The following is an 11,061-nucleotide window of genomic DNA, read 5'->3' on the forward strand; positions in this document are numbered from 1 at the left end:
GTTTTGCCTCATAAATAAATTTTTATTGTGAATTATATATCACCCCATGTCAAAAGAAACGCTTTTATTTTGAAATGCTGTGAAATGTCCTCACAAATATTCAATATAATAAAGTTTGAAAGTTTGAAACCACAATTAAGTAAATTTTCTTCAACTTCCAGCATGCAGTGATTTTAAACTTGTATTTTATCGTGATCACATTTTGGGGAAAAATCGAAATTTAACTCGACTTTTTAAAACGTATTTCGTTTATTTTGAAAATATTGCCGGAAGTCTACGTGCGCACACCGGCTGCTTTGACGTCGTGTTGCGGGCCAGCTTCCCTCAGGATGACTGGGAGTGACGCAGGGCGGACGTAAAACAGCAGGAGCTGGAGGGGGAAGAGCGGGTCTGTGAGGAAGGAGCGGAGCGTTAGTTCCACAGATGTCTGCGCTGCACACCGGACATGACAATCACACACATGCGGGCATCTTCACCGTGAGACGCGGCAACAATCATTAGAATCATTCTAATAACAAGGGAAATATCATCTGCACATCCTCGGGGCGGATCAGGGTGGACGCACTCCAGGTACTTAAGGCTCCATCGCGCCTTCTTTGACTCACTTGTTCCTTTTTATTACTATTATTATTATTATTATTGTTAATGTTAATATTATTATTAATAATAATAAAATAATCTGTTAAATGTGAAGATTTTCCACTTCGCGTGGACAGATTTCCCTGCTGTATGCAGGAGGCTGTGTGATGATTTCCACGTCACGATGTCTTACTCCACTGGTTTCAGTCGTGTGAATGTAATCAATAACACGAGGCTGTTTCTCTGCAGGTGACATTGGTGTCGCTGTGTGTTCGTGGAGAGAGTGAAACGTGTTTTTTTTTTTTCTCCCCCCACCCCTCGCTGAACACCAAGTTGTGAGCCGCAGTCAGTGGGAGGATATTTGAAGGCCCCAAATCTCCACCATGAACTACCTTCGCCGTCGACTCTCGGACAGCAATTTCATGTCCAACCTGCCCAATGGCTACATGGGCGATCTTCAGCGGCCCGACCCCGCGCAGCAAAGCCCCGCAGTGTCTCCAGGGCCGACAGAGAGGCGCCAGTCCACCAGTCAGCAGCAGCTGCAGCAGCCGCCGCCGCCGCAGCAGCAGCAGCAGCAGTCTGCAGGTGCAGGCTCCGGCTTCTTCTCATCCATATCCAATGCTGTCAAACAGACCACAGCCGCTGCGGCTGCGACCTTATCCGAGGCTGCGGACCGGGCAGGGGTCTCCAGCAGTGCCAAGATCCTCCTGGTCATCGATGACCAGCAGACCGACTGGTAAGACCAGGAGACGTACATGTGTGCCAGGTCCGTGGCCGTAAGTCCGGAAGGTCATACGACTCACGTGACGCGTGGCGTGCACAGAGGCTGCATGAGCGCGTGCAGTGCCATGGCAAAGGCGCAACAGAGCGAAGGCAGAGAGAGAGAGAGAGAGAGAAGCCATTTTCGTTTGACGATATGTGACGAATTCATCTGCATCGTGACAGTGAGATGCTTCAAACTGTGCCAAGGCCCAGTGATGATACAGGCGTTTCCTAACGAAGGGCACGTCAGGCCTTTCAAATATAGTGAAATAATGACACTCTGTGTCTATTTGTGCACGTTTAAGGTGATAAAGCTCAGAAATGTGCAAATACATCCCACTGTACAGAGCAGGAAAGGTGCATATGCTCTTCTAAATGCAGCTGTGTTCACCAGGAAGATGTTAATGGTGGATAATGACTGCTTACTTTAGCGCTATCTACTCCAGCAGGAGCACTACGAGACTGATTCCAGATATGTCTGACACTGATACTGATATCACAGCCTTCAGGAGGAGGAGCAGCAAATGGTGTTATATCAGTCAAATACAGTCCTTTAGAAAAAGGACTTTTAAGACTTTAATGTTAAACATAAAGACGCGTTGTTTTATCAGCTTATTCTTACATTATTACCTTGGTGCTTTGAAATGCTGGACCAAAATAACAGCCGCGCTCCTCGTTTCCCTTTCAGGGTGAAGGTCTTCCGAGGAAGAAAGGTCCACGGTGAATTTGACATCAAGGTGGAACAGGTAGGTTTTAAAAAATGAAGAGAAAGAACGCTTTTCTGCAAATTCTCCCATCATTTATTAGCATTTCAGTCATTTCCCTCAGTATATCAACGTCTGGCTGGACGGTGACACGCTGTGAACGGCACATAAATCACCACTGGAACACCAGCTCTTACTGTGTCCACAGAGAGCTCTTAGTATGATAGGTTTCCCAGCTCACTAATGCACGAGTATTGACATGGGAGGAGACTCCTCCTCCTCATTCATTCATTCATTCCCACACTGAAGTGATCTCATCACCTCATACAAAGGTAAATCAGAGTTGTGGAAGTGTGATGTGTGACCTCTGCTTATAAATAACGTAACAGGATATATTAAGACCTGTAAAACTCCAAAGAGTATTTTTTAACAGCGCTTGCGTCAGCAGGAATTAGGTTAAAATCCACGCGGCAGCACTGTGAGTTTTTAATATCTTTTCTCTGCCAGCGTTTTCCTCTCTCATGCTTGTTTCTGTTGCACTGGCGTCGTGATTAATTGTCGCCACGTGGGGTTGCTTGACCTTGCTCCCGTCCTTTCAGGCTGAATTCTCTGAAATCAACCTGGTGGCAAACGCCACTGGCTCCTACAACGTGGACATGGAGGCGATCAGGAATGGACACAAGGTCACCAAGTAAGTCCTGTGTTTAACGTTAGCGTAGAGCTGCTGCTCTGGGATTTCAGCGGGATAGTTCCTCATGTGTTCCCGTCCCAGGTCCTTTAAGCCGGACTTCGTGCTGATCCGACAACACGCCTTCAGCATGGACAAGAACGGGGACCACCGGAACATCGTGATCGGGCTGCAGTACGCCGGACTGCCGAGCGTCAACTCTCTGCACTCCGTCTACAACTTCTGTGACAAGCCGTGGGTGGTGAGTACCGTTCCGTCCATTACTGCACATTAAAGACGCAAAGAGCAGCTGTTTGATTGTCCATCCGTCCGTTTGTCTCGTCTCCAGTTTGCTCAGATGTCTCGAGTGTGTAAGCAGGTGGGCCCAGAGGAGTTCCCGCTGATTGAGCAGGTTTACTATCCAAACCACAAGGAAATGGTGAGTTCCCTTCCATCCATGCGCTCTCCTCCTCCTCCCCCTCTTTCCACTTCCACTCTCATGGGTGTGTCTCCATGGTGAGCAGCCCTCACACGTCATCCGTGTCCATGCCTGTTAGGACGGTAAATCACCTCCATGTCAATATTCCATCTCGTGAAGCAGCTGAGACCAAATGTAAATGAGAGTGTTTTGTTTTTGTGTGTGTGCTGATGATTCAGTATCATCTGCAGAAACAGGAGAATGGTTTCACTCCAGTTAATGATCACAGTTCTGCGTTGAAATGGACTGTGAATCACTGATAATGCTCCTGTTACAGATCACCTCCCCTCGCTTCCCCGTCGTGATAAAGATGGGCCACGCTCACTCGGGAATGGGAAAGGTAATTCCGTCTTACGCTCCGCGTTGACGTCCTTTCAGTATGACCACTGGTGCAAGTGTGCAAATGTTTATGTCGCTTTCTCTAAAGGTGAAAGTGGACAATCAGTACGACTTCCAGGATATCGCCAGCGTCGTGGCACTGACCAAGACGTACGCCACGTCGGAGCCGTTCATCGACGCGAAATACGACGTGCGCATCCAGAAAATCGGCAACAACTACAAGGCTTACATGTGAGTATGAGGCGCGAGTCCACACGCATGAGCAATGATGACAGACAATCAGTGTTCTAGAAATGAGTTTTCTGTACAGTTTCCATGCTCAAAATCACCAAATTTACACATTTCCTGTTTAAAAATACGCGGGGGAACGGTGACATGAGGCAGCATGTGTGTATAGTATGTATTTATAGTATATATATATAAATATATATGTGTGTATATATATATATATATATATATATATGTATATCTATATACACACACACGTATATATATATATAAAAAGGTAAGACTAACATGATTTTCAATTTTAATTAAAAAAAAAAGAGAGAGATCAGCCAAAAAAAAACCTATTTAAATTTAAATAAATAAAATAATAATAAACATTATTTTGTTTTTCGTGCTATCATATTGTTGAACAGTGTGGAATTGATTAAAGCAGAATTAAAAGCTTTTTAAAACAACTAAATGTTTCAATTAAGGTCAAAATTGAAGCTTCTATTTTAGGTTGATATATTTGTACAATCTCAGCGCCTCTGCAGGCGTGAACCTCACCGCACGTCACTGTCTCCACGCGTAACTCCACAAACACCTGCCAAAGAACACTATATAATGAGATCCGGTCATGTGAAGTGAATCTGCGTTGCCCTCCACAGGAGAACATCCATCTCTGGCAACTGGAAAACCAACACTGGCTCATCCATGCTGGAGCAGGTGGCCATGTCCGACAAGTAAGAAGCACGTCAACGCTGTAAATGACGCGCCTCGCGTTGCTGTTATATTACAGCTGTGTTGAACGTGTATCGCAGGTACAGATTGTGGGTGGACTCCTGTGCGGACATCTTTGGAGGCTTGGACATCTGTGCTGTGGAGGCTCTGCACGGTAAAGACGGCATGGATTACATCATCGAGGTACGAGGAGGCAGCGTCGGGCAGTATCTACGTGTAACGAGGGAAAAATCCACTGAATCGGTTTGTGTTTTTATTTAAGGTCGACGACTGCTCGATGCCACTGATTGGAGACCAGCAGGACGAGGACCGGGTTCAGATCGCTGAGCTGGTCGTCAGTAAGATGAACCAGACCGTTCAACGCACTCCCAGCTCTTCCACAGTCCGTGCCATGGCAGGACAGCCGGCACAGGTGCACTGACACTCACGTACTTGCACATTTACACACATATAAATGTAACATCATAAGTTACATCTCATCTCAAGGTGGATTTATCTTTATGGGAAACATGGACGCTGATTCCTGGGATTATAACTGAGACGGTCAAATACTCCCTGTGTAATTAAAATGCAATATCCAGTGTCTTTATTTAAAATCCTCTCTAGTTTGATAATGATTGACTTTTTTTATGAACTGTTTTGTAGAAAGCAGTGTCTCCTCAGCCTGTTTCTCAGCCCAGAGTCCCACAGGCTCAGCCACGGCCTTCACCTCAGGGTAAGAACTGCCAAGATAATATTCAATTGAAATGCTTTTAACTTTGTCAACCATTTAGTTTTTCCAGTGTAAGAAATAAAGAAAGAACTTGAGTGTGGTTTCTGCTCTTTTGTTTTCTTCTCAGGTGGTCCTCAGCAAAGCCCTCCATCTCAGCAGCGCCCGTCTCCTCAGGGCCAGCCCCCTGTACAGGCCCAGCAGTCGGCTGCCAACCCTCCCGCAGGTGAACCCAGTGCCCAGGCGAAGGGTAACCAAGGACCTGCGGCCCAACCACGGCCACAAGGTGCGGGAGCTTCTCCGGGTCAGAGACCTTCTTCTGGACAGGGCTCGCCTCAGCGGAGTCACGGAGGCTCCCCTCAAGCTCAACGGCAACAGTCCGTCGGCCAGAAACCTCCCGGCGGCCCACAGCAGAGGCCCGCCCAGCCCCCGAGGCAGCAGTCGCAGGGGGGGCCGCAGCAACAGAGGGCGCCTGGGCAGCAGGGTCGTCCTGGAGGGGCCACCACCCAGCAGCCGCGACCTGCTGCTCAGGGCCAGGGGCCGCCGGGAGGACGACCCCCACTGCAGCAGAAGCCTCAGCCGCCACAGAAGCCCAGTCAGGACAGCCCGGCTATGGGCGGCTCTCCACAACTAAAGTGAGTAAACATATAGATATATATGTATATATACTGTACATATATATATATATATATATATATACATATATATCCTCAATTACAGTTTCCTCTTATTTATCCTTAAGTGACCCCTTACAGCTGACCATGACCAAATATCCCCTTTACTGTTTTGCCTGCACTCAGATACATCATGCATGGGGAAACTGATCCATCTGAATGTGCATGATGTATCAGTAATTATTATATTATTATTTAAGTCCTTAAACATCATCACATGATAACGTTGTTTAGATTGTCTGGAGATGCATTTGAACATAAAGTTTGCAAACACGTAATCTGCCACAATCCCTGTTCTTTAGCTACATTCTTCTTTATGTATATATATATATATATATATATATATATATATATATATATATATATATACCTTTATATGATTATGTATATATGTTTTTGATATGGCTGCTTTTATATTTGTTTAAGCGGATTTTTCCTAAATACACAACACATATATGGGCTGAAATACGTGATACCAGAAACTGGATTTGAATCATTTATATTTGAATTAAATAGTATTGTTTAATTTAAATCATTGCATTGGACAAATTCTCTATATTTTCACATTCAGTTCTCGCAATTTCAATTTACTGTGACAGACATCCGGGTACTAGTGAAGAGCAATCGAGCGCAGATACACAGGTCACAGCTGATTCAAACGAAACAACACAAATTCAAATATAAATGATTCAAATTCAGTTTCTGGTGGCGCATATTTCAGCCCCATACACATAATCCTGATTATAGAAGTGACATCTGTGCTCCTCTTAAAACGACCGACCATCAATCCTTGATTTAAAAACATAAATCACTTCAAAAGTCTTCTCTATTCATATCATATCAAATCGCTTTGAAATGATATAAGGTAACCATGGAGACGGAATGCGCTTTGATCATCTTTTTACCAAGCCTTTCTTATCCTTTCTTTCTTCCTTTCTTTCGCTCTCTCTCTCTCAGTCTTGCCACGCACCAGTCTTTTCATCCCATGGGTTTGCTGCATGACTTTAATAGCCTCTCCCTCTCCTCTATTGCCATTTTCCTCTCTTTATAGCAAGTCCCAGTCTCTTACCAATACCTTCAACATTCCAGAAACCCCAGCGCCACGAGCCAGCCTTAGCCAGGACGAGGTGAAGGCCGAAACCATACGCAACCTGCGTAAATCTTTTGCCAGTCTCTTCTCAGACTGAGACGGCGTAATATGGTCCCTCCCTCTCCCCCGCCCCCTCCCCCACAAACTGAAGGACAGACACCTTCTCTCTCCGCCCCCCCGCCCCCCGCCCCAACAAACAAGGACCAACAGGATGCCGCCTCCAATTCAATGTACATTGACCCAGATATGAAAGATGTACACACTTTGACACCCACTGCCTAAATCTTTTAAAATAGAATAGATAGAATACAAATTCAAGTCTAGGCAACTGATGTCGGAAACATTCCTCGTTTCACCTCAAGTAAGTCGTCATTGTGACACAAAACACACACACACACAAAAAAAGAGTCCTGTATATGCATGAAGACGCGCACAATTAAGCAAGAAATCAACACAACGCTGCTTCCACTTTCTCGTCCGTGCTGTAAAGTCATTGTGGTCTTTATGTTTGAACTTTGGTTGGCCTACGTATCCATCAAATGAGTTAAGGGGCCGTATAAAAGTTATTCACGTGGGGGGGCGGAGTGTTGTTTTAACACCTTTAAACGTGTCGAGGTCAAACAATTAAATGGATTTAAATACTTTAAACGTTAAAAAACGTCGATCGCCAAAATGATTCCATTTTTTTTTTTTTGTAATGATTTTGTTGTTCTATGAAGCAAAGAAATTAAGAAAATATTCACATTTAAGTAGCGGAAACAATCCGAAATCTTGTTTTAATCATGAAAAAAGCTTGGTTATCATTCAGCTCTAATATCATCACACAGTGGAATTAAAAACACCTCCGTAGCAAAATAGTCTCTGACAAAGACCGCCCCCTTTTTTCCACTAGTAATAATTTTTGTACAGTCCCTAACTGGGCACAGCTGCACGCACACACACACACGCACACACTCTTCCTGTATTAGCTTAGGCTAGCTCTGTCGGAGCTGTTCATGGTGACGTCGTAGCTGCATGTCAACAGGAGGCAACACTGGCGCTTGTAACTGTGTTGCCACGCGTAGTCGGGTTAGTTAGTCGCGTAGCCCTCGTAGGTGTTTGTCGTGAGTATGTCGTCCGGGTTTTTTTTACGCGGTTTAAAAAAAAAAAAGAAAAAAGAAGGAAAGACCCAAACAGGGTCTACCGTTGCATTTCCGTTGTGGCTGTTAATGGACAAGTGAAAGAAAAGCATGCATTTAAATGAGGTGGACGTTTGTTTTTGTTTTGTTTTTTTGGTGATTTCGAAAAATGCATTTGCACAGTATATCGCAACATTATACTTGAACACGGTGACACAGGCTGATGTGTGTGTGTGTGAAGTTTGGGACTGTTTTCAGGAATGTGTATTATATTCTCCCATTTGAGTTTCCTTGGTGCAGAACACTGTCAGGCCTCGCTCCGACGCATACGCAGCCAAGGAATCATCGTGATAATAAAGCCAAGGTTTAGGAACAGTTAGTTTGATCATCACTCTGAGAATCTGAGCTGTTGCTGAAAACATGGGTGTGTTTCCAGGCACTGAAAACGTCTTCCAGAGCAAGTGTGTTTCATTCGAATGTTGATGTAGTATGGCAATATCCACCCTTTTTCTTCTTTTTTACCCAATAGCCAGAAGAATAGATGAGTCCTGGTTCCCCTGCAGATTCTCCACACGGCCTGTGTTTATCAGCCTTCTTTCTGTGTAGCAACAGTGACCCCTTGTGCTCGGTGGTGCGTAAATGTCTGAATGTCGTTCAGTGAAAACCAAATAGATGTTGTACAGAGCTCCGAGTGATGCGGATCGCCCTCTTTATCCCCCGCTGCCGTCTGTGCTTGTTAATGACTGTTTTGAGCTTTTGATTTCCAGGTTCGTCTCAGCGACCGCACACATGCTTCTGTGAGGCATGACTCTGTGTATTTTTAAATGCATTCGTAATGTTTGCCTTATTTTCAACGTTTTACACAGACTGGGTGTCAGTATGGGATTGTCAGAGGACACTGCCAGCAGCAGATGTTCTAACACTCGGTGTGTAATTTTAGAAAATGGGCCGTCCCTATTAGCAGCTACGGAAGAGGATTAGGGCCACAGCAGGAAAAAGTCAGAATTCTGAGTATAAAGTCAGACATTCTGAGAAAAAAGTCAGAATTATGTGAATAAAGAGTTTTAAAGTGAGAAATTCTGAGTCAGAATTCTGAGAATAAAGAGTTTAAAGTCAGAATTCTCACTTAGAATTTTGAGAATAAAGAGTTTAAAGTCAGAATTCTGACTTTATTCTCAGAATTCTAAGTCAGAATTCTGGGAATAAAGAGTTTAAAGTCAAAATTCTGACTTAGAATTCTGAGAATAAAGAGTTTAAAGTCAGAATTCTGAATTTATTCTCAGAATTCTGGGAATAAAGAGTTTAAAGTCAAAATTCTGACTTTAAACTCAGAATTCTGAGTATAAAGTCAGAAATTCTGAGAAAAAAGTCTGAATTCTGACTTTATTCTCTGAATTCTAAGTCAGAATTCTGGCAATAAAGAGTTTAAGGTCAGAATTCTGACTTAGAATTCTGAGAATAAAGAGTTTAAAGTCAGAATTCTGACTTTATTCTCAGAATTCTGGGAATAAAGAGTTTAAAGTCCGAAATTCTGAGAAAAAAAGTCTGAATTCTGACTTTATTCTCAGAATCCTAAGTCAGAATTCTGGGAATAAAGAGTTTAAAGTCAGAACTCAAATGTTTGTTCCTGTATGGTCCTAATCCTCTTCCATAAGCATGAGTGGTTAAGTATGAAAATGTTATATTTTGTCACACATCTGCTGCGACTGACATGACGAGGTGTGAGGTCACTGTAAAAAAAGGACTTTATTTTCTTTATGTTTTTGATATTATTCACAGATATTTGACATTTTTCACGGTGGATCTATTTGACTGTGAATGTAATCATTTCTTTGGTCATAGTTTTTTTATATATATATATATATATATCTTGTTTTCCAAATGCAGCGTATAATCATTGTGGTGAGATGATGACGAAGTCCTTGCAGATTTGAAGTGATTGTCAGTCGATGCCTGCAAGATTTAAAAAAACAAAAAACATACATGCAAGAGCAAAAATGAAAGTTTTTTTTTTTGTTTTTTTTGTCGATCATGAAAATAAAATAAGATATTGCATAACGCAAATCACGGTGGGCTATTAAATGAAATGAAATGAAATAAATGTAAAAGAATATTAGATGTTATATGCAATGTAACTATATCATGTGAAGATGAGTGTGTTCTTAAAACATGCACATGTCTAATAAAGACTACTGACATGACTGCTGCTTGTTATTGTTGGGGCAATATGAAGCTAAAATGAACCTTTTGTTGGTTTTGAGTCCAAAATCCTACTTTTCACACTAAAACACTAAAAAAAATGATAACATTAGACTCATAATTGTGCTATTTTACAGTAAGTCATCAAAAGTCTAAAACTGCTTACATATGTGACCACAAGGTGGCGTTGGCCTGCAGTTACATAAATCATTTCACACAAGTGTGGTGAGCACAGAATTTGATGTCGCTGCATGTTTGATCAGAGATATTCTATTAGGGTTACATCATTAACTATTTATTATTAAGAGTCACAAGGATTTTGCGTGTATTGGATTTGAGGAACGTTCTATTTATAATTCTTCTGCCATGTCATGAAAAGGCAAAGAGAGTTCATTTAAATGAACCGTTCTTGGACAAATGAACGTACTGTAGGGCTCCGTCTTATCACAGAGTCTTTTCTACCTTGAATAATGACCTTATTCATGCTCTTTTTTTTTAAAGGGAAAACTCCCCGTATTATGCTCCAGTGTATTCCAGACTTTCATTAGTTTGGTCGGATGTGAATGCAGCAGCTGCAGCTGACACAGGCCGACAGTGTCATTCCGCTCCCGACTCATGACTGATTCATTGTTTTGTACAAACGACCAGAGCTGCACGGAAACAAAACAATAAAATTAAGATTTTTCATCATCCATCTATACTCCACACCTTTAACTCCACGCCGTTTGTTCCATCCAGTGTTTTTATTGGATTTCACTATGTTGAGATTGTTTTGATGTCAGAGGCCTGATTTC

At 42.9% G+C, this 11,061-nt stretch overlaps 1 protein-coding gene across 3 annotated transcripts; it reads left to right on the forward strand.

Annotated features, from left to right (window-relative positions):
* The first annotated feature begins 264 nt into the window (after positions 1 to 264).
* On the forward strand, positions 265 to 10,269 carry syn1 (synapsin I). 3 transcript variants are annotated; one of them, XM_058636624.1, is made up of 14 exons: positions 265 to 570; positions 829 to 1,315; positions 2,030 to 2,087; positions 2,645 to 2,736; positions 2,818 to 2,974; positions 3,062 to 3,151; positions 3,468 to 3,530; positions 3,618 to 3,760; positions 4,405 to 4,479; positions 4,558 to 4,660; positions 4,740 to 4,889; positions 5,123 to 5,192; positions 5,317 to 5,821; positions 6,912 to 10,269. In XM_058636624.1, exons 2-14 carry the CDS (start codon positions 963 to 965, stop codon positions 7,045 to 7,047), a joined length of 1,995 nt encoding a protein of 664 aa, XP_058492607.1. In that variant the 5' UTR covers positions 265 to 570; positions 829 to 962; the 3' UTR covers positions 7,048 to 10,269. The 3 variants fall into 3 exon arrangements, with proteins under 3 accessions (XP_058492607.1, XP_058492608.1, XP_058492609.1); XM_058636625.1 differs by having other exon boundaries at positions 913 to 1,315; XM_058636626.1 differs by having other exon boundaries at positions 269 to 570; positions 6,950 to 10,269.
* Positions 10,270 to 11,061: the final 792 nt, after the last annotated feature.

The sequence above is a fragment of the Solea solea genome, chromosome 8 (genome assembly GCF_958295425.1).
Source record: "Solea solea chromosome 8, fSolSol10.1, whole genome shotgun sequence".
Lineage (NCBI taxonomy): Eukaryota > Metazoa > Chordata > Actinopteri > Pleuronectiformes > Soleidae > Solea > Solea solea.

Bases quoted from the DNA above. Each gene is read 5' to 3' on its own strand.
- syn1 (XM_058636624.1), top strand. From the start codon at position 963: ATGAACTACCTTCGCCGTCGACTCTCGGACAGCAATTTCATGTCCAAC. The intron at 4,890-5,122 runs GTGCACTGACAC...ACTGTTTTGTAG, and splicing joins TGGCAGGACAGCCGGCACAG to AAAGCAGTGTCTCCTCAGCC. The intron at 5,822-6,911 runs GTGAGTAAACAT...CTCTCTTTATAG, and splicing joins GGCGGCTCTCCACAACTAAA to CAAGTCCCAGTCTCTTACCA.